We start from the raw sequence: 27,564 nt of genomic DNA, 5'->3' as shown, positions 1-27,564 counted from the left end.
TCTAAAGGTAGCACATAAGAGTACTCTCTAGTAAATAAATGGAAAAAATTCATCTTGCTCTTGAACATAAAAGGTATTTTTAGCAATTACAAAAACATAGATGGAATTCCCTGCTAGTCCAGTGGTTGGGACTCAGTGCTTTCACTGTCGTGGCCCGGGGTTCAATCCCTGGTCGGGGAACTAAGATCCTGCAAGCTGTGAGGCATGACCAAACCAAACCAAACAAAAAGGTAGAAAGTCCATATATCACATTATCCCAACTACATATAATAATCTTGAAAGGAACATGAACAGAGTTAGAAAAGTGCTGAACTAGAAAATTTTGAAGTGCTCCCTTAAAGAAGTTCTAAGTTGGAGATGAATTCCTGCATATAATAACAAAAAACATTTTTTTCAACAAAAATAAATCTCACCATCATAAAAATTGTTATAAATATATTTTGACAGTATCTAAGTTCTATGTAATGAGTAAACAGTTTATAGACAAGGAAAAACATACAAAATCACACGAATGAGTGCACATCTTTTATGACTTAATGAAATGCAAATTAACATTTGTTAGGGTTTCGTTATATGCCTGTTAAACTAAAAAAATAAAATAAAGTAAAATGAGAAAACCCAACCTTCATAGGTTTTTGCAGCACTAGGCTCTGTGCTGGAGAGATGGAAAAGAAAAATAATCATCCCTGACCTCATGGAACCCGGTAATACTGAAATGACTGCAGCAATGGTGGCATAATAATGGTGGAGTGCTTGTAAGCAGAGTCATAAGGTGTTTAAAGAACCCCTGAGAGTCAGTTACTGTAAGTGATTAGTTTGTTAGTACAAGGGCTAACAGAGAAATGTGTAACTAGAATATAAGTGGTGTTTTGTCTCAGTCACCATGGTATCCCTAATACCTGGCAACCAGTGCCTCTCACAGAGCACGTCCTCAATAAATATTTGTTGAATGAATGAAATGTGCATATGGAATTACAGCAAAAAATTAAAACACAATTCTTACATTATATACTCTGTACATATGATATGCAAATATTTCTATGTTCATTTTAAAAGCTCAAAAGAATTTTGCAGTGATATAAGTATAGCATGTTTCCCTTCTCTGTCAAGATACTTAGCTTCATAATTTCTATGCATTTAATTGAAGTATAGTTAATTTACAATTGTGTTAGTTTCAAGTGTACAGCAAAGTGATTCTGTTATACAAATATATATATATGTATGTGTATATATATACATATATACTTTTTCAGATTCTTTTCCATTCTAGGTTATTATAAGATATTGAGTATAGTTCCCTGTGCTAGTACTATACAGTAGGTCCTTGTTGTTTACCTATTTTTATATATTAGTGTACATGTTAATTCCAAACTCCTGATTTATCTCCCCCCCATAATTTTTTAATTAAAAACATTATTCACACATACCCATTCCACCACCCATATGTTCCTGCCCTGTGTGTGCCATATATTCCAATCTATTTTGGAGCCTTATGGGTCTAGATTTATGAATCTAGATTACTTGTTCTCAGCCCTGGTTGATATTAGAATCACCTGGAGCTTTAAGCCCTCCCCATGCCTGTCTGCACCCTTTTGACAAGCCCACTAACTCAACTGAGGGTGATGCCCAGGCATTGCTGATTCCTACGTTCATCCAGGACAAAGGCCACTTAGGCAGCAAAACTTTATATTTTCATTAAGTAAAATGTGTTCAGTCTTTCTCAAAAATAACCCTTTAAGCTGTCTTCATGGAATCCTGAGTTCAAAAATAGCCTTCTAGTATTGTTAAGAAAAAGTACCTAAACTGGGTGTGCTATAGTGACAAATGCAAGCACGAGGCCAAGGTCCCTTTGTTCCACCCCCCACCCCAAATTCTAATATGCAGGGCAAAGAGACTAGGTGAGCCTTCATAGCTTCTGACCTTCTAGTAAGAGAGGGTTATTGGAGGTTGACTTATCAGGCTACATTCACCTTGAAGGGAGACAAGTCAGATGGGCTAGAAGTTCTGCTAGAAGTTCTCACAGAGGCCAGAGTGAGATACCGACAAGGAGGGAGAAAGACCTGGGTGGGGAATACGCCCTGGCCCTGATAATTGACCTCAAGCCTATTCAGTCCAGGTGATAAAAAGGAGCCTGAAGGTAGAGGTCTGGGATTGCTGTTCATTTTTGAAGAGGCAAAGGAATCTGGCCACCCAGATTCTAGGCTGTGCATCTCTTGTCAGTGGGGGGAACTCCACATGTGTGAGCTGTGCTTTGATCCTGGGGTCTGGGGAAGATTCTCTGGGACTGAGGAAGAATGGCACCCACTAAACATGTTCTCTGAGCTCTGTGCTACCCCCAAATCGTTTCCCAGCACCTGACTCTCTGCTCCTGGGCTTGTATCTCCAGGACTAGGGTTAGGTCTGCTTGTCTTTCCCTCTCCACCTCTCCTACCTGTCCAAAGTCTGGCAGGGTTCATGGGCCTGACTTGGAGCTTGGCAGGAGTTCCCTGTAAACTGAGAACTGCAGGGGTCATGTGTTGCCTTGAAACCAAGGTAGGACTTGGGATTAAAAGACCTCCACTGGGGCCAGTGACAGACCAGCGCTTAAAGGGCTGATTGGTAACTCTCTCCTTTCCCCTCCTCCAGGCTGCCCATTCTCCAGGGAGGAACATTTGCTTTTTTGGCACCCTCCCTGGCCATGCTGTCCCTTCCCACCTGGAAGTGCCCCATGTGGACATTCAATGCCAGCCTGGTGAACACCAGCTCCCCTGAATTCACTGAGGAATGGCAGAAGAGGATCCGAGAGGTATTGGGGTGAGGGGGATGGGGTGAGAGGAATGGAGTGGTCCTCAACAGGGGCTCCTCAGTTGATTCATTTGTTCAATATTCATTGTTCAACTCATTGCTGAGCAGGATTCCAGGCTTTAAGATACTTGGCCCTTGCTTAATTCAGTTTTATCATCCAGGGAAAGAAACTAGCGGCCTTGAAGCAGGCTCTGAAGTTTGGCCATGCTCCAGGTTGGCTTATCTAAACGATAGATAAGGAAGCCAGCACACAGGATTCTTGGCAGAGAGCATAGCCATACCCTCAGGGACAGTAGACCTGCTAGCTTCCAGACCCCAACATCCTCACCTGACCTCCTAGGTGAGGGGTCAAGGACGGCCTATGGGTGGGGTACTGTATGAGAGAGTGAAGGTCACTTGAGATTTCTAGGAAGCCCAACCAGCTTCCTCCCAGCTTGACCTTAAATATGTAGGCCTGGAGTGAGGCTAAGGACCACCTCCTCTGGAGCAGGGGCAGTTACACAAGCACCATATGGTACTGGGTTTCCAATACAAGGTAGTTCGCTCAGGCATGAATCCAGCTGTCACTTAATGTCTTCAGCACTAACTCACTAGAACTGGACCAAGGACATTCCTGAACTCAGGCCTATGGACCTAGAGCAGAGTTTGTTCCCTAGATATCCTTGGGAGTTAAGCTAAGAAGCCTTAGCCCAGCCAGGGTCCATCCTGCACCCGACCCAGTCCGTGTTCAGCATCCTCACAGCCTCATGGCTGCAATAAGGGTCACATCCGCTGTATGTGAAAGACAAAGAAAGAGGGAAGACAGAGGAAACATGGTAACAAGATTCCTATTCTTACCCAGATTTGACAGTTGAGAAGGAGTAGAATTGACAAAACACTCCGGTGGGGGTGAGGGGTGGGGCGGAAGGACAATGGTGTGAGTCCTAAACTGATTCCAAATACCTGAGAACCAGGAGTGCCGATGTCCGGGGGCAGGAGAAGGTGGATGTCTCAGCTCAAGCAGAGCAAATTAGCTCTTCTGCTTTTTGGTTATTTGGGGCCCTCAAAGGATTGGATGGCACTCACCCCCATTGGGCAGGGCCGTCTGCTTCATTCAGTTCACCAATTCAAATGCTAACCTCTTCTGGAAACATCCTCACAGACACACCCACAAAAAATATTTTGTCAGCTATCTGGGCATCCCTCAGCCCAGTCAAGCTGACACATAAAATTCACCATCACTGTATGTTATGTATATGTTCAACTTTAGTAAACACTAGCAAATACATTTGCAAAGTGTATGTTCCAATTTACACTCCCACCAGCAGCATGTGTGCGTTCCAGTTACTCCAAATTCTCACCAACATTTTCTCTTTTGCATTTTAGCTGCTCTGGTCAGTGCATGATGGTAAACTTGTATCATTCTTTTATGATGTTATTGAATGATTTAGAGTTAACTATAAATGTCTGTCCTCATCTTGTAGGTCTGACCACTGGGGTCATTTTTGCTCCTATGCTCACCCACATTAGCTGGTGACTAGAGGTCAATATCCCAATATAGACTTTGTTATTTATCATTATTTCCATAACTTTCATTTCATTGAGTATCATGTACATGACCTTTGAATTAGTCCATGACCCATTTTCAAGTTCAGACAACAGACCGTGTCCTAAATATGCCCGCATCATAGTAGCTTTGGCTACTTTCACAATGTTCATTCCTCATTGTCCATCCAGTACAGCACAGTATACTCTGGGTCTAGTTTTATTAGATGTGTTTCAGTTTGGCAGAATCAACTCTGATGCCAGCGTCCCTCATCCCAGATTGAAGACGTATCTAGAAATATGGCTAAGAGATCACTTTCTTATTTCCAACATTTTAAATGCAATGGGCAGGGCTTCCCTGGTGGCGCAGTGGTTGAGAGTCCACCTGCTGATGCAGGGGACACGGGTTCATGCCCCGGTCCGGGAAGACCCCACATGCCGCGGAGCGGCTGGGCCCGTGGGCCATGGCCACTGAGCCTGCACGTCCGGAGCCTGTGCTCCACAACGGGAGAGGCCACAACAGTGAGAGGCCCGCGTACCACAAAAAATAAATAAATAAATAAATAAATAAATAAAAATAAAATAAAATAAAACGGGCAACAGCAGCATTATTCAATCCCATAATGTGGTAACTCCAGTTCTTCCTGCAGCCATCTTTCTTTCTGCCCGCTGTGAGCCCTTCTTAACCCATTTCCTTGCTCCTGTTGGAAGAGGAGGTGCTGAGTCCTTCTCTGCTAGCCTTTAAAGAGTGGGCAGGAAAAGGCACACTGTGAAACCCTCCTCGTGTGTCCTCCCCCAAGGTACTTTCAAATGATTTAATACGTATATTGTCACTGTAGCCACTCCACTGGGTAGGATGCATCCTGAAGAACACCAGACCTTCCAATGCGGCCCATAAATACCATCAGAATTCCAACAAGTCAAATTAAATTGATTCTTATTATTCCTATCTTAGGGAACACCACCAAATCCCTTGTCCTGGGAAAATAGGGTTTCTTTACCTTCTCATTTCCCAATCTGTCCTTTACACCCTGCTCCCCTAGTGACTCAGTGTAGTGCCCCACTTGTGGCTTGATCTTACACTATCCTACCCTGCAAAGCCTGCCCTTCTTCGTGCCTTTGTCACCCACATTTTGTTGCTTCAAGCACACGTTCTAATTTTGCAATAATTTCACTGCTTTTGGAAAGTGACATGAAATATGAAACGATCACTTGATACTGTATTTCTTGGTCCATTCCTGTCTTGTTCATGCTGTGAAAAGTGATCCTTGAGCTGTTTGATATATAAGTTGATCTTCATGCTGGTGGGCAATCTGGGTTGCTAGTCTCTTTATTGGAGCCTGGGCCAGGGCTTCAGTGGCAGGATAGGCAAAACTCAAACCAGAAACACTGTCCATACCAGTTTTAAAAAGTGTTAAAACCTCCCATGCTCTGTGGACTGTCCAGTACAGGCAGCCTGTCAGTTCTGTGATGGGCCATTTATCCTCATATTCTCCCACCAGAGGCACCTGTGCCCATTGCTGTTGGCAGCCGGGATCATCCTGGGCAACGCAAGAGACTTCAGATAGAGATGGAGATTATGTAGTTTGTAAGCCTGCATATGCATGGCTTGTGGCCCGAGGTGTCATCTTGTGGGCCCTAATGACTACATTCAAAAGCGTACTTCCCTCCTCTTTTTAAGACATAGGGGCATCTACGTGAACCACCAGTATTTGAGATTTGACTATAAAGTCCTGTCCCATAAAAGGTGAAATTTCAGTAGAGCCTCTATGATCCACTTGCCAGACCAAACTGCTAGTCCATTGGCCACAGCCCGAGAACCTATATAATTCTAAAGGGGTGACTCTGGGGGTTTATGTGTGTACTGTCAGTCACATCACACACAGCTTGGTCCTTTGGCTGGACTTAGACTTGCCTGCCTTCCTCCATCAAGGTCCTTCTGTTGCAATGTTACACTCTTTCAGTCTCAGTCTTTCTCGGGTGGGTGAGCAGCACCTTTAGCAAGACTCCAAGCAGTGCTTTTTTTTTTTTTTTTTTTTAATACATTTATTTATTTATTTATTTACGGCTGCATTGGGTCTTCGTTGCTACGGGCAGGCTTTCTCTGGTTGTGGTGAGCAGGGGTTACTCTTCGTTGTGGTGCGCAGACTTCTCATTGCCGTGACTTCTCTTGTTGTGGAGCACTGGCTCTAGGTGCATGGGCTTCAGTAGCATGGCACGTGGGCTCAGTAGTTGTGGCTCATGGGCTCTAGAACGCAGGCTCAGTAGTTGTGGCGCACGGGCTTAGTTGCTCCGCGGCATGTGGGATCCTCCCAGACCAGGGCTCGAACCCATGTCCCCTGCATTGGCAGGTGGATTCTTAACCACTGTGCCACCAGGGAAGTCCCCCCAATCAGTGCTTTTTGAATTCAAAGACCCACATAGTGGGATCCAAGTCTCTGTTGTTAGAGATAGATTATCTCGCGAGGTAGTGTCCACCCAGGGGAGGGGGACTGTCACTCACTCATGGATCCTATGAACCCCTCCTTGTGTAACTGCCTTTTCTTTCCCTGAATATAACGATTTCCCTTTAATTAGCGCATTCTGTTGATGATCCCCTTCCTTATTTGAATGTCTTTCTGACATCACTCAAGATACCATTGGGATCTCTGATCTTGGAGTTATTTGGTGGCATTCAGTAGTGCTCTAATTCCAAACAGTGCCCAGTAGCAGACGAGTTAGGACTGGTCCTTCAGAGGGAGAGTAGTTGAGTAGCTGCTCTGGGCCACCTCCACACCAAATGCCCCACGTAGAGCTGAAGCACCAGGCATCTGCCAGGGTCAGTCCTCATTCAGCATGGACGGAACCACTGACGCTTCTGATATCTCAGGAGCACTGTGCTGGTCAGGATACCAGTCTCAGACCAGTCTGAGCCATAACTTGTGAATTTCAGCCAGAACCTTCTGCTGTTCTTCCCTTTCAAAAACAGCCTTTCTGCATGTGGCCGTGCTCTGGTATACAGTCCAACAGTGCACCCAGATGTGGATGTACTTCAATGATCTATCAAGTTCTTGTGCTTCCTTTTTTTCTCAAGGTGGACCCAGAGTTAACAGAGGTTTTTAATGTTTAAAGAACTTTTCCATGTAGTTCCAGACCAAGAGATACCTAAGGATTTCATTTGTCAAGCTGGTCGGCCCTGGATTTTTGCCAGGTCCGTTGGCCAGTCTTCAAATGCTGTGTGTTGTACCACCTTTTCCAAAGCAGGATGTATTTCTTCTTCAGTGCAGCCTAGTTTTATTATATCATCGATAGCATGAATCACAAAATACATGTGGTCTGAGGTTTTGGGGGGTTTTGTTTCTGCTGTCCCCCAGGGAGCCAATACTTGGCTTTCGTAAATCCAAATTAAAATTAAGCAAAGAATAAGAAGTAGATTTTGTCAATGAAAATTTAATTAACTATCAAGTTAGGAAGAAAAAAAATGGAATTTTATTTGAGCCAAGCGGAGGATTTTAAACCCAGGAAACAGATTCTCAGGAAGTTCTGGGAACTCTTCCACCTGTTAGAAGTTGAAGGCACAGTCATATACATTTTTGGGACAAAGGATCGAACATCAAAATGACATACTGATATTTTACATAAAGTTCACCAGGGATACTAGTCCAGATAAGCAGGTACAAAGCGAGCAGCCAGTCACCATGACCCCCTACAGAGCTGGGAGAGAACGCTATTCTTTTAAGAAATTACATTGCTAGCATCGGAAGAAAGAAAAACAATTGATCTTTATGGTTGAGCAGGCCCCTCATCTTTGAGGAGCTCTGGTAATGTGTAATGCAGATTCACACTGCATATTAGGGAGGGAGGAGGCCCAAACAAACACACAGAGAGAACTTTATGTTTAATTTTTTTACTTGTTCTGACTTAAAATATAAGTTTTATTTCATCAGTTTGCTTACCCTGCTCTGCTAGATGCCAGGGGCAGGATTTCCCTTCCACTTAGACCTACTGAGAACTATAATTTTTTGTGCAAGAATCTCTTGCCTTCGTACTGTCCAAGAGGAAAGATCTGACAAATTAATTTGTCTCTTCTCCTCCCTAAGCACTCTGCTGCTCGAATTCTTCCTGTGTTCTAATGACGTGTCTGCCTCAACACTGCAATGGTCTGAAGCAGTTACTTTGTGTTTTGAGGACACAGTATTAGTAGTGAGAGAGGATGTTTAGGGATGTTTAGGTCATGCTGTGCCTGCACTGAGCACAGGATCCCAAGTTACAGACACAACCATGTTTTTAAAATACATTTACCATTTATTTTCGTGTTTGTGAGTCCTCTAAAGCAGGAGTCAGTAAACTATCGCTCTTGGACCAAATCCAGCATGTAATCTGTTTTTTTACTGCCCACCAATTAAGAATGGTTTTTACATCTTAAAAAGTTGTTTAAAATTTAAAAAAGAATATGTGACAGAAACTATATGTGGCCCACAAAACCTAAAATGTTAACTATCTGGCTTTTTACAGAAAAAGTTTGCCAACCCCTGCTCTAAAGCACAGGGCCCAGGGTGGGAGTTCTCTTGCCCAGATCTAAGACTGTAGCCTCCACTATTTTTTTCCCACATTCGCCTTCAAGTGTCCAACAGTGAGTGCAAACCCAGAGTCTTATTTGTGGTATTTTAGCTCCATCTGCTGGTCCAGTGTTTTTCACCAGTGCTGTAAACAAGGGAAAGTTCTTTCAAGTTTCAATCTTCTTTTACTAATTGATGGATTGGTTTAATTCACTGGGCCAGCCTATTGGAATTTAAGGTAGAGTTTCCATGTTTCACTAAGTTAAATTTGTTCACACACATCTCAAGGCTTGAAGCCACCGATGGTTAGCAGTCCAACTCTACATCACGATACCAGCCACAAATGAAAGTGAGGCAAATATAGGACCAATAGGGGTGTCATTACTTTCTGGGAGATAAGAAGTAATAGAGAGGACAAGTAAGTAATGATTATATTTTTAGAAAGTGGTGGTAACAGAAAATGTAGAAGACTCTGGGAAGAGATGGCAAGCTCAGTTTTCAACACATTAGACCAACTTAAACTTCACCTTCCAGTATTATGGTGGTTTAAAGATTTTTATATCCTTGTGTATGCTTATGTATACGTGAAATGAATGACAGCAATGATAAAAAGCCTAGGTTGGAGAAATTAGGATTTCTCTGTTACTATAAAGCACTCACACCACTCGTGATGTGGTATAGTGTTATTTGAAAGTGAACTTGGGAGAATTCCCGGGTGGTCCAGTGGTTAGGACTGCGCTTTTACTGCCGAGGCCATGGGTTTGATCCCTGGTTGGGGACCTAAGATCCGCAAGCCATGTGGTGTGGCAAGAAAAAAAAAAAAAAAAAAAGGGACTTGGATTAGCTGTAAATGTACATTGCAAACTCTAAAGGAAAAAAAAAAAGGATAATGGTTATGCTAAGAAAGGAGAGGAAAAGAAAAAGCCCAGTTAAAACCACAAAAGGCAGAAAAACAGTAGAAGACAAAAAAAACAGAAACAAAGAACAAGGGCAACAAATAGAAAATACTAATGGATGTGGTGGATATTAATCCAGCTATATCAGTAATCACTTTGCACGTCATTGGTCTAAAGGCACAGAGATTGTCAGAGTGGATCAAAACACAAGACCCAACTGTATGTTGTCCAGAAGAAACCGGCTTTAAATATAAAGACACACGTAGATTACAAATAAATGGATGGAGAAGAATATACCACGTTAACAATGATCAAAGGAGAGCAGGAGTCAGACTTCTTTCTTTTCAGGAAGAGCAGACATCAAAGCAAGGAAAATTTTCAGGGGTAAAATGAATAACATCCATATTAGCAAAATAAAAAAGGAGAAGTAAAGTAAAAATCAGTCCAATAGATCAGGGGTTGGCAAACTACAACCCATGAGCCAAATCTGGCTAGTTGCCTGTTTTCTGTTTGTTTGTTTGTTTGTTTGTTTGTTTATAGCCCACAAGCTGAAAATGGTTTTATATTTTAAATGGTTGAAAAAAAATCAAAAGAAGAATAATATTTTATGGCACGTCAAAATTGTACGAAATTCAAGAATAATATTTTATGACATGTCAAAATTGTACGAAATTCAAATTTCAGTGCCTATCAGTGGAGTTTTATTAGAACACAGTCAAGCTCATTTGTTTCCATCTTGCCTGGAAAAATTTCAGCTGAGCCTGTACGGCCCACAGAGCCTCAACTATTCACTCTCTGATCCTTTACAGAAAACCTTTGCCAACCTCTGCAATAGAAAGTAGGAAAAGAGAGACAAATAAATCAACAAGATGTTCAATACATAACTGGGTGATGCCAGTATTACGAGTCATCACGTTATCACTGTGATCAATAGATAATCTTGAAATCTACTTCCTGAAAAACTTCACATTAGGTGAAAATGTCCAACAGACAGTTGGAAATAGAGGACTGGAGAGAGGAGTGAGGTCCGAGCTCACCTTCCCTCAGTTCCTCTGGGGTCCAACTTTGCCCCTGCACTGCCTCTGAAGGTACCACCAATCTGGGTGGCCCCGCCACAGGCTCCCAGGTGCTGAGCCCCACGCTTCCTCTTCAGCTGCAGGGAGCCATCATGGTTGCTTCCTGTGTCCAGATGCTGGTGGGCTTCTCAGGCCTTATTGGCTTCCTCATGCGCTTCATCGGCCCCTTGACCATTGCTCCGACCATCTCCCTGGTGGCCCTGCCTCTCTTCGATTCTGCGGGCAATGACGCTGGGATCCACTGGGGGATTGCTGCCATGTAAGCACCCTCTGGGGAAGGTGGGCTGTCTTTGGAGGAAGATTACCCAGTAAGAAGTGTGAGTCCTGGATATTGGCAAACTCTGGTGGTTTACAAATACTTTCACAAACATCACGATACCTTAAAAGCAGTGAAATGGCTACTTAGAATGTATCATTACTATTTCTTATGTTATTAGTCCTCACAGACAACAAGTTCATCACAGGCAGGGTATAAACTTACTTAGCGTAGGGTTCACAGACAGCTGATGCTACCCGTCCCCTGCCTCCTAGGTTTTCACTGAGCAAATACTTGTAAACCTCCAGCACCTGGGAAGAGTGCAAAGACATGGCCCCAGCTCTCAAGCATTTTGTAGCATAGTAGAGGGATAAGACTTGGGTCCAAGTGCCTGTGACACCAGGAGACAGTGATGAGAGTCACAGTGTGCCGGCTGGTTCAGGGGATGGGGTGGTGACAGTCAGCTTGCCGGGGGTGGGGGAGTGGTGTCAGGAAGGCTTCCCAGAAAAAGAGGCCTTCAGCATTTAAACAGAGCTTTGAAGGGACTTGGGGATGACCCTGGACACACTCATTCACTCTGTCTATTGTGGTCTGACCACAAGGACCCGCAGGACCACCTGGGAGAGAAGATGGTCTGACTCTGGCCTCACTGGCTTCAGTCTGGATCTGTGCAGCTGCCATGCTTATTTCTCAGGCCCCTGCCCACTGTTCCTCTTTAGCCACCAGCAGCCTCTGAAAGGGGCCCACCCACCTTTTCAGAACTGGCAGAATGCTGCCTACACTGCAGAGCAGGGCCTAGATGGGGACCCTCCCAGCACAGCCACTGCCCCATAGTCCCAGAGACACGTGATGGCACGCCTTCACGGACCCTCGCTCGTGATGAGCCCAAGTTCGCCAGGTTGGGTGTGGTTTGTTTCTGTTTCAGGACCAGCTTCCTCATCGTGCTGTTTTCTCAGTACCTGAAAAACATCGCGGTGCCTGTGCCTGTTTACGGACGAGAGAAGAAGTGTCACACCTCTAAGTTCTACCTGTTTCAGGTCTTCCCTGTAAGAAGCGCTCCCCACCCTCTGCCATTCTTAGTTGACTCACCTGGAGGGTGAGGGGCAGCCTGTTGCTCTCCCAGATGGCCCCCAAGTCAAATGCTCTCCACCTGCAGCGGCCTCTCCTCCTCAGCCTCCCTTAATTGCCCCGCGGGTGGTGGGAGGCTTGGTGTAATGCCGTCCCAGATCTTCCCTCATTGCTTCTCTCCCAGGAGTAGACAATTCGCCCCAGGTTGCTGCCCTGGGCACCACTGTGGGACAGTCTTCTCATGTCCCTGGGCCATCCTCATAGCATGGCACTGGGGGAGACAGCCAGGCTCACCGCTAAAGGTGCAAAACTAAGGGCCAAGTTGCTTAGATCAGGTTCTTTCTCATTGGCTCCTGGATAATTCAGATCCTGCTGACGATGATGGTGTCTCCTTTTTCAGAGCCTTCTCTGTTGAATTTGCTCCACTCTGTCAAGTAGGTGCCATTGCCAACCACACAAATGTGTTTTCAGGTTCAATTTATCTGTGAAATACATTCTGCGTTATAAAAAGATACTTCCACATAATGATCTCATTGATCCCTCAGCAATCCTGTAGGCCAGTGGTTCAAAAGTTCGGTATGCATAAGAATCACCTGGGGACATTGCTAAAAATGCCGATGTCAGGGGTTCTACCATCAGAGATTAAAAGTCAATATATCTGAGGACCCCACTTTAAGAAATCCTGCCTCAGGCTCTGCAGAGCAATGGTTGTAATCCCATTGTACAGATGAGGACACTGAGGCTCAGGGAATTTGATCCAGGGTCATGTGACCAGCAAGCAATAGAAAGGGAGTCAGACTGCAATCCTTCTGACCCAGGCTGTGTCCACTTTCCTAGACATTTCTGCCTCTACTTGACACAAGGTCTCCCCACAGTTTAGTTTCTCTATTCCTGTAATGTGTTCATTATCCACTGACACAGCGGATTCCTGTTGTCACTGGGAGGGTTTGTAACCCAACACTTCCTCATCTCAAAGAGCTTTCCCGACTCCCTCCTTTGCCCACCCTCTCTGGGAGGTGTGGGCAGGTGCAGGGGTGGGGCCCAGTATGAAGGGCGCCTCCCTCCCGCAGGTGCTGCTGGCGCTCTGCATCTCGTGGCTGCTGTGCTTTGTGCTCACAGTCACCAACGCCCTCCCCTCGGCACCTGCAGCCTACGGGTACCTGGCCCGCACAGACACCAAAGGCGACGTCCTGAGCCAGGCTCCTTGGTTCCGCTTCCCTTACCCAGGTAACGAGGCGCCGACGCCGGGGCCCATCTTGCCTGGGGCATATGCTTCCCAGGACTGCCCAGGAGGCTCAGGCACCAGAGGGGGAAATGAGTAGAGCCGGGACGGGATCTCCTCCAAGGGATCTGGCAAGGAGGGACAGGCCCCACAGAGTCCATATGAGACCCCTAAGAGAGGAAGGAGACCCTTGGGTGGTCCTAAGAACCCTTTGGGGTGGTAGACCAATGGTTCCCTCTCCCAGACCTACCTCCTTCCTGGCCCGCATGCCTCATCCCCTCCTCCACATTGCTCAGGCCCCATCGACTGGGGGTGGGGAAAGCACAGAGGGATCCTGACCTCTTAGCCAACCTTTGGGTCTCCTCATGGAACTGGTGGATCCCACACAAGGGAGGCTTGGGACTGAATTAGAACATTTCTGGGTTGCTGGTCAAGGGCATCTCCTTTCCCTGCAGTTCTTGGCTCAGGGTGTGAGAATAACCACATTCCAGTTGGAGGGGTGAGGAGGTCCTGGTCTCATGGACTTGGGCGCCAGGACCTCCCTGAGTAAGAATCCTGGAAGCCTTCAAAAGGCTTCAAGGCCTTCCTGGAAAGAGGCCCAGTTTCTGGTTCTTTTTGTGCACTGTGACCTCAAGGTCAGGGCCTCTGACCTACCCTCAGGGAGGCACGGGAGGGCAGGAGTCCGAGACAAAGCTTCAGGACAGCTGTTGGGTTGGAAGACATGTTGCCTGGTCTTTAAAGCTTTCCGGAGAACCCTCTGGCAAGGGAATTATTTGGGGTCCAGCAGCCTGTTATCTTCCGGATGAATATTCCCTCTGCGCTACAATTTCAGGGCAGTGGGGCCTCCCCACCATCAGCCTGGCTGGGGTCTTTGGGATCGTCGCGGGGGTGATCTCCTCAATGGTGGAGTCAGTAGGCGATTATTATGCCTGTGCCCGCCTGGTGGGGGCACCACCCCCTCCGAAGCATGCCATCAACCGAGGCATCGGCATCGAGGGCCTGGGCTGCCTGCTGGCAGGGGCCTGGGGTACGGGGAACGGCACCACCTCCTACAGCGAGAATGTCGGCGCGCTGGGCATCACCAGGGTAAGGCTGCCGACAGTGGCCCCGGGGGTGGGGTGGTGGGTGGCAGCCTGGGTACCTGAATCTGTCATCAGTATCTTAGCCTCTTAGTGTTGCTGCAACAAGTTATCACAAACCTGATGGCTTCCAACACCCCAGATGTAGTATTTTACTGATCTGGAAGTCAGGACTCCAGTGCAGGTCTCACAGGGCTACAGTAAAGGGATTGGCAGGGCTGTGTTCCTTTCTGGAGGTTCCAGGGGAGAATCCATTTCCTTGCTTTTTCCATCATCTAGAGGCTGCCCACATTCCTTGACTATGGCCCCTTTCCTCTATCTTTAAAGCCAGCAACATGGCATCTCTCTGACCTTTCTTCCTGAGTCACGTCTCCCTTTGACCACAGCTGGGAAAGATTACCTGCTTATAAGGATGCATGTAATTAGGGTGGGCCCACCTGGATAACTCAGGCTACTCCTTCCATCTCAAAATCCTTAATCACATTGCAAAGTCCTTTTGCCATTAAGGTAACATATTCACAGGTTTGGGCATGGACATCTTTGAGGAGCCTTTATTTTGCTTACTATACTTGACCTTCTTGGTTGTGGTCACCTCCACCTGAATGTCCTAAGGGTACCTCACACTCAGCATGGCCTCTATTATGCTCAGTCCATGCCCTCATCCTTACTTCTCCTCCCGTAAACCTTGTCTTAGGGAATTCACCCAGTCATCCTTAACTTCTCTCTGTTGTGCGCTTCTCACAGTGGATTCTATTTTCTCAGCATGTGTGCTGCCCTCCTGTCCTCTTGTCTCCATTCCCAGTATCACAGCTTTATCATCTCCCACCTGGACATGGCAGTATCCCTAACTGTCTCTTCCCAGGATCTTGCCCATCTCTAATCTAGCTACCACATGGCTGCCCAAGGATCTTTCTAGAACCCAATTAAATTAGTCCCTGCTTAAAATCTCTTCCAGAGGCTCCCATTTTCCACAGGAAAGCCCCATAAGGTCAGCAAGAATTCTTCAAGATGGTGCTTTCTTCTTATTTTTTTTTGGCTGCATTGTGTCTTCGTTGCTGCGCGTGGGCTTTCTCTAGTTGCGGCGAGCGGGGGCTACTCTTCGTTGCGGTGCGCGGGCTTCTCATTGCGGTGGCTTCTCCATGCGGAGCACGGGCTCTAGGCATGCAGGCTTCAGTAGTTGTGGCTCACGGGCTCTAGGGTGCAGGCTCAGTAGTTGTGGCACACGGGCTTAGTTGCTCCGTGGCATGTGGGATCTTCCCAGACCGGGGATGGAACTCGTGTCCCCTGCATTGGCAGGTGGATTCTTAACCACTGCGCCACCAGGGAAGTCCCCAAAATGGTGCTTTCTAAGGTGACTTAGAAAAGAATATTATTACGATGTTGCTTTCCTGTATGCTTCAGTGCATAGGTACAGTGTTTCCCAGCACAAGTGAAGTGAGCTTTGGAAAGTACTCACTTTCCTCCACCCACATCCCCACCCTGTATTTTCTGATAGCTCCCTTGGACCTATCTACCTCTGTACCCTGCATGGCCTCTGGCCCATAGTGAGAGCTAAAATCTGTGAACAAACAGCAGAGCCAGCACCCAACCCTACGGCAAGTTCTATGTGCTTGGACACTGTGGACTCTTTGACGTTTCCCCAAAGTTTCAAGACCTTCAGTACAAGTGAGAGGAACATTTTTCCACGTGAGGGCCACTGACCCACACAGAAATGTGGGAATGGGCTATGTAAGTATAAAGCAGCAAATATTTTTCTTGCTGAAGGGAAGATATCTCATGCAGAACAGAAAATTATATTCAATAAACAGAACAAAAAATTTTTTGATGTATCATTTCTAAATTAAGACCCTTTACAGGAGAGGGAAAGAGCAGGCAAGAAAAGATACATAGACACCAAACAGGCTACAAATCCAGCAGACCGATTAACTCTGGTCTGGACTCACACCTCCCCCTTGTGGCCCCGTGTTGCATCTGCATTCATGGGCTCTGACCTATTCTTGGTTCTCTCCTGGTCAGTCAGGAGAAATCAGGCTGAAGGCCAAAGATCTCCCATCACTTCTCTAGGGTGTCATGGCTCCCAGTCCAGATGTGAATCCTGAGACCAAAAGACGCCCAGGGCTGCATGATAAATTCTGTGGTAGTAGGATTGGGGATGACCTGTCATCTTTATGAGACCATTAGCATATCCAAAGGGTATTGGTTGAACCTGACAAGTTGATCTATTGTGCTTAGATTCATGCCTTTGTTCCCACAAAGGCATGGTTCATTGCTAGGGTTGTAAACAAAAAAAGTTATTTTGATGTGGTTAATTCCTATCACTTGTCTTCTAATAAGTTAAATAAATTAGCTCTTAAACTGGAAAGAAAAATAAGCAAAGGCTGAATCTGCTACTTTATTGCTGCATTAATGGACTTCAAGTTGTTGACACTAGAGTATCTTTAAAAAATGCTTAAATTGTGGTGAAAGACACATAACATAAAATCTACCATCTTAATTATTTTTGTGTACAGTTCAGTAGTATTCAGTATATTCACATTGCTATGCAACAGATCTCCAGAACTTTTTCATCTTGCAAAACTGAAACTACACTAGAGTATCTTTTAAGGACTGGGAGTAGAAACAAATGCACGAGAAGAGGTTCAAGAACTACCTAAACACATTCATTGATAATAGACTCATGATGGGATATTCAGACATTTGCAACACAACTCCAGCTTTTGAGGATGAGGCTGAATGCTTCCAGGTCAGAGGTCATTTTTGTCTCACTGGTAGCTGTCGCTCAAACCCCAGATACAACCCTTGACTAGCGCAACAATCATTACTGTCCAGCGTGTGACAGCTGTGTGTGCCTGGCACTGGGATGAGATGTGGACCAGAGCCCATAATCTTCACAGCAGAGTGGTTTTTTTTTAAACCTTTGTAGAAACTTTTTATTTCCAGATCTAATAGCTGCTCTAAGCGGGCGAAACGTACTTCTTTAGCATTCCCAAACTCCTAGCTGCTTGAGAAACCCTATGCAAACCAGGTGATAGCAATTAGTAGTGACTCTAGCACAACTGATCCTTGATTTTGGACCAGTTAATGCTGTATAATACCATGGGGAGGAGCCTTGTCTCTGTTTTGTATCTTAATGAACCTCCAGATAGATGAAGGAGGAATCATAGTTTACACATAATCCATGATAATTGCTTGTTGAGAAAATCTAATTTGTCCTAATTGAGAAAATGTATCAATTAATAATAATGAAGTGACTTACAGAGGGAACTTTTAAAAAAACTTATGTTATTGAAGTATAGTTGATTTACAATGTTGTGCTAATTTCTGCTATACAACAAAGTGATTCAGTTTTATATAACATTATTTTTCATATTCTTTTCCATTATGGTTTATCACAGGATATTGAATGTAGTTCCCTGTGCTATACAGTAGGACCTTGTTGTTTATCCATTCTATGTGTAATCGTTTGCATCTGCTAATCCCAAACTCCCAATCCATCCCTCCCCGACACCTGCTCCCCCTTGGCAACCACAAGTCTGTTCTCTGTGTCTGTGAGTCTGTTTCTCTTTGGTAGATAAGTTCATTTGTGTCCTATTTTAGATTCCACATATAAGTGATATCACAGGGTATTTGTCTTTCTCTGTCTTACTTCACTTAGTATGATAATCTCTAGGTCCATCCATGTTGTTGCAAATAACGCTACCCTTTTTAATGGCTGAGTAATATTCCATTGTATATATGCACCACATCTTTATCCATTCATCTGTTAATGGACATTTAGGTTGTTTCCATGTCTTGGCTATTGTGAATAGTGCTGCTGTGAACATAAGGGTGCATATATCTTTTCAAATTAGAGTTTTGTCCAGATATATGCCTAGGAGTGGGATTGCTGGATCGTATGTCAACTCTATTTTCAGTTTTTTGAGAAACCTCCATACTGTTTTCCATAGTGGCTGCACCAACTTACATTCCCACCAACAGTGTAGGAGGGTTCCTAGAGGGAACTTTTTGAAATGTAAATCACATCATGTCACTACCCTGCTTGACACAACTCTACTGAGTCTCCTTTGTCTTTGGATTTATTATTTTTAATTGTAGCAAAATACATGTAACATAAATTTAGCCTCTTAACCATTTCTAAATGCATAGTTCAGTAGAGTTAAGTACATCCAAATTGTTGTGCAACCAATCTTCAGAACTCTTTTCTCTTGCAAAACTGAAATCTGTACCAATTGAACAACTCCTTATTCCCCCCTCTCCCAGCCCCTAGCAACCACCATTCTACTTTCTGTCTCTATGAATTTGACTGCTCTAGGTACCTTATATAAATGGACTCATACAATATTTGTCTTTTTCTGGGTGGCTTATTTCACTTAATGTCCAAGTTTCATCCAAGTTGTGCAGGTGTCAGAATTTATTTCCTTTTTAAGGCTGAATAATATTCCATTGCATGTATATACTACGTTTTGTTTATGCTTTGTCTTTGGAATTTATTGTAACTCCTTTCCTTGGCCCTTAAAGTACTTCATGACAGAGTCCCTTCCTTGCTTTCCATCCCATCTCCTGTCTCTCACCCTGCATCACTGTGCCCCAGGCACATCAATTCCCTCCCCTAGGTTTATTGAGATACACTTGGCATATAACATTGTGTAAATTTAGGTGTACAATGTGTTTATTTGATACACTTATATATTGCAATATGATTACCACCATTAGCTAACACCTCTATCACATTACATAATTACCATTTCTTTTTTGTGGTGAGAACATTTAAGATCTACTAAGTAACTTTGAAGTATACATTTTTGTTAACTATAATCACCATGCTGTGCATTAGGTCCCCAGAACTTGTTCATCTTCTAACTGAAAGTTTGTACTCTTTGCTGAACATCCCATTTCCCCCACCCAGCAGCCCCTGGTAACCACCATTCTACTCTTTACTTCTACAAGTTTAGCTTTTTTAGAGTCCACATGTAAATGATACTATACAGTATTTGTTTTTCTCTGTTTGACTTACTTTACTTAACGTAATGCCCTCAAGGTCCATCCATGTTGTCACAAATGGCAAGATTTCATTCTTTTTTATGGCTTAATAATATTTCATTGTATATACCCCATCTTCTTTATCCATTCATCTGTTGACAGACACTTAGATTGTTTCCATACCTTGGCTATTGTAAATAATGGTGCAATGAACATGGTGGTGGAGGGTGCATATATTTTTTTGAGTTAGTGTTTGCATTTTCTTTGGATAATCCAAGAAGTGGAATTGCTGGATCATATGGTAGTTCTATTTTTAACTTTTTGAGGAATCTCCATACCATTTTTCATAGTGGCTGAACCAATTTACATTCCCACCAGCAGTGCACAGGATTCCCATTTCTCCACATCCTTGTCATCACTTGTTACCTTGTGCCTTTTTGATGATAGCCATTCTAACAGGTGTGAGGTGACATCTCATTGTGGTTTTGATTTGCATTTCTCTGATGATTAGTGATGTTGAGCATCTTTTCATGTACCTGTTGGCCATTTGTATGTCTTCTTTGGAAAAAAATGTCTACTCAGTTCCTCTGCCCATTTTAAAATTGTTTGTTGTTGTTATTGAATTGTATGAGTTCTTTATATATTTTAGATATTAAACACTTATCCAATATACAGTTTGCAAATATTTTCTCCCATTTAATAGGTTGCTTTTTCATTTTGTTGATTGTTTCTTTTGCTGTACAAAAGCTTTTTAGTTTAATGTAGTCCCACTTTTGGATTTTCACTTTTTTAAAAAAAAGATTTATATCTATTTATTTATTTTTGGCTGAGCTGTGTCTTAATTGCGGCATGAGGGATCTTTGTTGCAGCATGCGGACTTCTTAGTTGAGGCATGCCTGTGGGATCTAGTTCCCTGACCAGGGATCGAACCCAGGCCCCCTGCACTGGGAGCACAGAGTCTTACTCACTGGATCACCAGGGAAGTTCCTGATTTTCACTATTTTTGCTTGTGCCTTTGGTGTCATATCCTAAAAAATCATTGCCAAGACCAATGTCAAGAAGCTTCCCTGTGTTTTCTTCTAGGAGTTTTGCAGTTTCCAGTTTTACATTTAAGTATTTAATCCATTTTTAGTTAAATTTTGTGAGCGGTGTTAAGATAGTGGTTCAATTTCAGTTTTCTGCATGTGGTTATCCAGTTTTCCCAACACTATTTATTGAAGATACTATCCTTTCCCCATTGAGTTTTCATGGCTCCCTTGTCAAGTATTAGTTGACCATATATGCATGGGCTTATTTGTGGGCTCTCAGTTCTGTTCCATTGGTCTATGTGTCTATTTTTATGCCAGTACCATAGTGTTTTGATTACTATAGTTTTGCAGTATAGTTTGAAATCAGGAAGTGTGATGCCTCCAGCTTTTTTTCTATTTTTCCTTTTCAGGATTGCTTTGGATGTTTGATGTCTTTTGTGGTTACATAAGCATTTTAGGGTTTTTTTCTACTTCTGTGAAAAATGTCATTGGAAATTTGATAGGGGTTGCATTGAATCTGTAGATGGTTTAGGGTAGTATGGACATTTTAACAATATTAATTCTTCCAGTCATGACATGGGATACCTTTCCATTTATTTGTGTCTTCTTCAGTTTCTTTCATCAGTCTTATATTTTTCACCTCCTTGGTTAGATTCATTCTTAAGTACTTCATTGTCTTTGATGCTATTGTGAATGGGATTGTTTTATTTCTTTTTCAGATGTTTTATTGTTAGTGTAGAAAAATGCAGCTGATTTCTGTATGTTGATTTTGTATCCTGCAACTTTACCGAATTCATTGATTAGTTGTAACAATTTCTTGGTAGAGTCTTTGGGATTTTCTATATATAAGATCATATCATCTGCAAATAAAGATAATTTTACTTCTCCCTTTCTGATTTGGATACCTTTTATTTCTTTATCTAACCTGATTGCTATGGCTATGACTTCCAGTAATATGTTGAATAGGAGTGGTGAGAGTTGTCACCCTTGTCTTGTTTCTGATCTTAGAAGAAAAGCTTCCAACCTTTCAGCATTGAGTATGTTAGTTGTGGGCTTCTTGTATATGGCCTTTATTGTGTTGAGGTGCATTCCTTCTATATTTAATTTGTTGAAAGTTTTTTTTATCCTGAAATGATGTTGGATTTTGTCCAATGCTTTTTCTGTGTGTATTGAGATGACCATATGTTTTTATCTTTCATTCTATTAATGTGGTGTATCACATTTATTGATTTGCACATGTTGAGACATCCTTGCATCCCAGGGATAAGTCCCAGTTGATCACGGTGTATGATCCTTTTAATGTACTGTTAAATTTGGTTTGCTAACATTTTGTTGATAGTTTTTGCATCTATATTCATCAGAGATATTGGTCTGTACAGTTGACCCTTGAACAATATGGGGAGTGGGGTGGGGTTAGGGGCACCAACCCTCCTTGCAGTCGAAAATCCGTGTATAACTTATAGTTGGACCTCTGTACACGTGGTCCCTCCATATCCATGGTTCCATCATATCTGTGGTTCCACATTCACAGATTCAACTTATCATGGATTGTTTAGTACTTCAGTATTTACTGCTGGAAAAAATCTGCATATAAGTGAACCCACGCAATACTTTCTTTTCTTTTCTGTCCTTATCTGGCTTTGGTATCAAGGTAATGCTGGCCTCCTAAAATGAGATTGTGAAGTAAGTATTATTAATCCCACCTGGTAACTTTGGAGGCTGACATTTTGAGAGGTTAGGTAACTTGCGTGAAGCCGTACAGCTAGTTAGAGGCAGAGTTGGGATTGGCTCTCAAACCCCATTCTTAAGCATTGGGCCACTCCCTCCCAAGAGAGACTTCTTGCCTCACTATAAAGTCTGCCTAGAGAAGGAGCATGGGAGTCAGGACTTGAAGACATGTATGAGAGCAGCAGAGAGGAGAGGTGAGGGCAGAGGCTGGGACCCAAGGTCACACCTTCATGCTTTTGCCAGCACCATGTGGGAGTAGAGGGGGGCCATTTCTGGGTCAGTCGATGCTGCTCCTGTGGGTCCCCTGGAGCCATTGTTTGTTTCTCCCCCAGGAGCAGGGCAGAGGCCTCCAGGGTGTGTGGCCCAGCTGGTGCTGAGCTCCTCATCTCTCCCCCATCTCCCTGAGTGCTACAGGTAGGGAGCAGGATGGTGATTGTCGCTGCGGGCTGCGTGCTGCTCCTGATGGGCCTATTTGGGAAGATCGGGGCTGCGTTTGCCACCATCCCAACCCCTGTGATCGGAGGCATGTTCCTGGTGATGTTTGGGGTCATCACTGCCGTGGGGATTTCCAACCTTCAGGTGAGGCAAGGCACCCTTAGGAAAGCAGCAGCATTGCATCTCCTGAAAGGAGCCCATGCGGATGGAGATGAATGGAACAGGGTGGGGACAAGGGCCCCAAATGGGAGAAAGAAATAACCAGAAGCACCCAAATTTCTGAAAAACAAAACTGCATCAGTTTGAATTGGATTATCCAGACCACTCAGCTCCCAGGGTCAAGTGGGAGTCGGGACTTGGCTGAGAACGTGTGCCCTCTGAGCCCAACCTCCCCCTCCAGTCTCAAGTGGCAGGGGGTGGGCTGGCTGGGCGGGTGTTTGACTGATGTGCAATACAGGTACTGATCGTTCCGGCTCTGCCGTGGGGGCCTCTCTCCTGCAGTACGTGGACATGAACTCGTCCAGAAACATCTTTGTCTTTGGCTTCTCCATCTACTGTGGGCTTGCTGTTCCCAGCTGGGTGAACAGGAACCCGGAGAGGCTCCACACAGGTGATTCTCCATCCTCTAGACTGTGACCACTCCAGGGGCAGAGCTGGTGGGGTCCCTGGTCCCTGGGAATTCCTGTCACTTTTTAAAAAATTTAACTATAGTCACCATGCTGTACATTACATCACCATGACATATTTATTTCCAGTTCTATTGAGATATAATTGACATACATCACTGTATGAGTCCCAGGTATACAGCATAAAGGTTTGACATACATATATTGTGAAACAACTACCATAATAAGTCTAGTTAACACCCATCTCCTCATATAGACACAATAAAAAGAAATGGGAAAAAAATTTTTCTCCTTGTGATGAGGACTCTTAGGATCTACTCTCTTACCAACTTTTCTATATATCATACAGCAGTGTTAACCATAGTCGTCATGTTGTACATTCCATTCCTCGTACTTATTTATCTTATAACCAGAAGTGTGTACCTTTGGATCACCTTCCTCCAGTTCCTCCTCCTCACACCCCCTGCTTCTGGTAACCACAAATCTGATCTCTTTTTCTATGAGTTTTTTTTTAACAGTCTATATATAATAAGTGAGATCATACAGTACTTGTCTTTCTCTATCTGATTTATGCCAAAGCATAATGTTCTCAAGTTCCATCCATGTTGTTGCAAATAGCCAGATTTTATGGCTGAATAATATCCATTGTAAATATATACCTCATTTTTTTTTAGTCATTCATCCATTGATGAACACTTAGGTTGTTTCCATATCTTGGTTCTTGTAAATAATGCTGCAGTGAAGGTGGCTATGCATATATCTTTTTGAGGTAGTGTTTTCATTTTCTTTGGATAAATAACCAGGAGTGGAATTACTGGGTCATATGGTAGTTCTATTTTTAATTTTTTGTGGAACCTCCATACTGTTTTCCATAGTGCTGCACTAATTTACATTCCCACCAACAGTGCACAAGGGCTCCTTTTCTCCACACCCTTGCCAACACTTCCTAGTTCTTATCTTTTTGGTAAAAGCCAAACAGGTGTGAGATGATATCTCACTGTGATTTTGATTTGCATTTCCCTGATGATTAGTGATGTTGAACACCTTTCATGTACCTACTGGCTATCTGTATATCTTCTTTGGAAAAATCTCTGTGCAGATCCTCTGCCCATTTTTTAGTCCCTGTCACTTCTGTCTTCACTCTAGGGATTCTGCAGTTGGACCAGGTCATCCAGGTGCTGCTGACCACGGGCATGTTTGTTGGTGGATTTCTGGGCTTTCTACTGGACAACACCATCCCTGGTAGGGCTCACCTTTGCTCTGTAAGCTGGCAGTTTGGGTAGATGGTCAGCATTTGGGTCACCCACATTGCTTCTCTAGCCCCAATTCTCATGTAAGACTGGCCACAGCATACCCTGAGTGGGCCCTGCATCTGGGTGGGGTGTATGGGCCTGTACTAGCTTTCTAGGGCTGCCATCGCAAAATGCCACAGACTAGGAGGCTTAAACAACCGAAATGTATTTCCTCACAGTTCCAGAGGCTAGAAGTCCAAGAACAAGGTGTTGGCAGGATTGGTTTCTCCTGGGGCCTCTCTCCTTGACTTGCAGATGGATGGCCTTTCCTTCCTGTGTGTGCATCTCCGGTGTCTCTCTGTGCGTCCTAATCTCCTCTTCTTATAAAAGATACCAGTCAGATTAGATTAGGGCCCACCCTAAAGACCTCGTCTTTACGTCTTTAACTAAATCACCACTTTAAAGATTCTATCTCCAAATACAGTCACATTCTGAGGTTTGTGGGGTTAGGGCTATAACATTTTTTTGTGGGGGGGGGACACAATTCAGCCCATAAAAGGACTCTAAGGTGAGAAATACACTGGAAGCAAAAAGCAAAACACATAGCCCCAGCTCTCTTAGAGCCTGCCGTCTAGTTCATTAGGGAGAGAACGCATGTGTTCATTTATTCATATTCCCATAAAAACCACAGCAAGTACACTGTGTTCCAGGTGCTCTGTATTGAGGATACAAAGGGCTGCAAGACATGCCCCCCTGCCTTCTAGAAACTCACAGGCTAATAGGGGAGAGAGACACGACAACAGACCATTACAATACAGGGAAGTAAGTGTGATGATGAGCAAACGAAGCCCATGAGCGCTGAGGTGAAGAGTGCAGAGCTGCCCTCACTGGTGGCTTTCAGTGCTCCCTCTTGATCCTCCCACGGCCCCTTGAAAGGACCTCTGTGATAGCTCCTGCTTCGTGGTATTCCGTTTCCCACATTTCTTCTCTCCACCAAATGTTAAATGCATCTGCATTCCAGAAACACTGAAATGTAGAAAGGTCTGCTCCGGAAGGTGAGGAAAGAACAGTGGTTCATAGAAGGTCGTACCCCGGAGCTCAGGGAACACCTGATGATGAGCTGAGTTGAGCTGAGCTGATTCTTGGGATGGGCTTGGAGGAGGAGGAGGAGGGGCTGCTGGCAGGTGCAGGGCACCGAGACGAGGCCTCGTGAGTGCCTGCAGGGGGCGCCAGAGGCTTCCGCCCCCTACCTCAGGGCCCAGGCTTGACTGCTTGCTGTCTCCCATTAGGAAGCCTGGAGGAGAGAGGCCTCCTGGCGTGGAATCAAATCCAGGAGAAGTCTGAGGAGACTACGAAGATCTCGGAGGTCTACAGCCTCCCCTGGGGGATCGGTACCAGGTTCTGCGCATCCTCCTGCACCCGGTGCCTCCCCTTCTGGCCCAGGCTGGCATGCGGTGGGAGAGGTGAGGTGGGGGTGAGCCAGCTGACGCTCTGCTCCCAGGACCCCTCAGAAGAGTGGCCCAAGGGCGCCACAGACACCAGGATGTGAGAACGCTCCTGCTTCACATCCCAGAGCCTTCACTATCGCCCCACCCAATGTGCTGAGCTCCCCACTCACGTATGGGGGGGACCCTGCCCTCTCGAGTACCTCTGCACCCCGCACGTGGCGGCAGCCAAATAAGTATTAGATTAAGACCATGACAAGCGTGCTTTCACCCAGTCACTTAGTCACCGAGGTCTGGCCTCAAGCTGCTTCCTTCCACTGTGCTCCGGCCCTCCCATCTCCAGTGTAAACCAGTCCTCTTGGCAGTATTTTGATGCATCGGGGAGGAAGAGGCTTTGGGTGGGGCAGGGGATGGAGATGGGGCTGGTTGCTGAAAGGTGACGGGAACAGTTCTCTTCCTCCCCAAAGAGGCTGGAGGCCCTGCCAGCCCCTGCGGGCCCTTCTCTTCCAGACGCTTCCTCTTCCAGGACCCTCCCCGCCAGGCCCCCACCACTTGTAAACACTGAAGGGCCAGCAAAGCTACAATCCCTGCACAGCCCCAGCGCCAGTCCTTGGGGTCAGACGGTATAGTGAGGCTGTGGGCCCTGGCACTGTGGAGTCAGGACCAGGTTTGGATCCTAAGACTTAACCTGCATGTCAGGTTCTCACAGGGACATTAAACAGTCAAAGCATTTGAGAGGCCTTCAGTGGAGTGGAGCCACTGTTGTTATGATATATAAACTGTAAAGAGCCAGGCGAACCTGTTCTCTCTGCATCCTCAGTGGATTAGTCAGGATTCTCTAGAGAAACAGAGCCAATCGGGGGTGTGAGTGTGTGTATACACATACATGTCTGCAGAGAGATATATACATGTGTACACACACACACATACATACATGGGGGTGGCGGGAGGGAAGGCCGGGGAGAGAGAGAGAGAGAGATTGACTTAAGGAATGGACTCATGTGATTGTGGAGGCTGGCAAGTCCAAAGTCTGCAGGGTAGACCAGCAGGCTGGGAAGAGTTACAGCTGGAGTCTGAAGGCAGTCACTGGCAGAATTCCCTCTTCCTGGGGGAGGTCGATCTTTTGGTCTATTCAGTCCTTCAGCTGATTGGATGAGGCCCACCCACACTATGGAGGGTAATCTGCTTTACTCAAGCTCTACTGATTTAAATGTTAATCTCTTCTAAAAAAAATACCTTCATAGAAACACCTGGAATAATGTTTGACCAAATACCTGGGTACCATGGCCTAGCCACATTGACATAAAATTAACCATCACACCCAGTGTACAGGCCCAGGGACATTTATGCACTCTTTGCCCAGGGGCCTCACCAGAAAGCACTCAGAACACTGTGGGATCTGGCTTGGACTCCATTCAGGAGTCTTTATTATCAGAAGAAGCAGATGTAGCTGATTCTACCTTGATGTCCTGGAGCACAGGGTTGAGGTCAACACTGCTCCTGGGCTCCCAGAACATGCCAGATGTGTGGTGGACTCCAGAACTCTCTAGAACCCATCAAAACAATGCCCTGAACCCAGGTGTGCTGCAAGTACCTGGTGTCATGGGACAGATCCTGCCTGTCCTGTTCTTGAAAGGCTCGTGGCCT

The 27,564-nt window shown here is 44.9% G+C and overlaps 1 protein-coding gene across 1 annotated transcript in view; it reads left to right on the top strand.

Moving 5' to 3' along the window:
• LOC132495813 (solute carrier family 23 member 1-like) overlaps positions 1-26,021 on the top strand; it is a 50,305-nt gene extending 24,284 nt beyond the window's left edge. The window contains exons 4-12 of the mRNA XM_060107741.1: positions 2,626-2,785; positions 10,896-11,077; positions 12,000-12,120; positions 13,213-13,369; positions 14,197-14,450; positions 22,594-22,758; positions 23,116-23,224; positions 24,387-24,482; positions 25,762-26,021. Coding sequence (XP_059963724.1) covers positions 2,626-2,785; positions 10,896-11,077; positions 12,000-12,120; positions 13,213-13,369; positions 14,197-14,450; positions 22,594-22,758; positions 23,116-23,224; positions 24,387-24,482; positions 25,762-26,021 — 1,504 coding nt within the window. The remainder of the gene's footprint in view (positions 1-2,625; positions 2,786-10,895; positions 11,078-11,999; positions 12,121-13,212; positions 13,370-14,196; positions 14,451-22,593; positions 22,759-23,115; positions 23,225-24,386; positions 24,483-25,761) is intronic.
• Positions 26,022-27,564: the final 1,543 nt, after the last annotated feature.

This window comes from Mesoplodon densirostris, chromosome 9 (assembly GCF_025265405.1).
Source record: "Mesoplodon densirostris isolate mMesDen1 chromosome 9, mMesDen1 primary haplotype, whole genome shotgun sequence".
Classification (NCBI taxonomy): Eukaryota; Metazoa; Chordata; class Mammalia; order Artiodactyla; family Ziphiidae; genus Mesoplodon; species Mesoplodon densirostris.
This window is presented reverse-complemented; position numbering and strand designations above follow the sequence as displayed.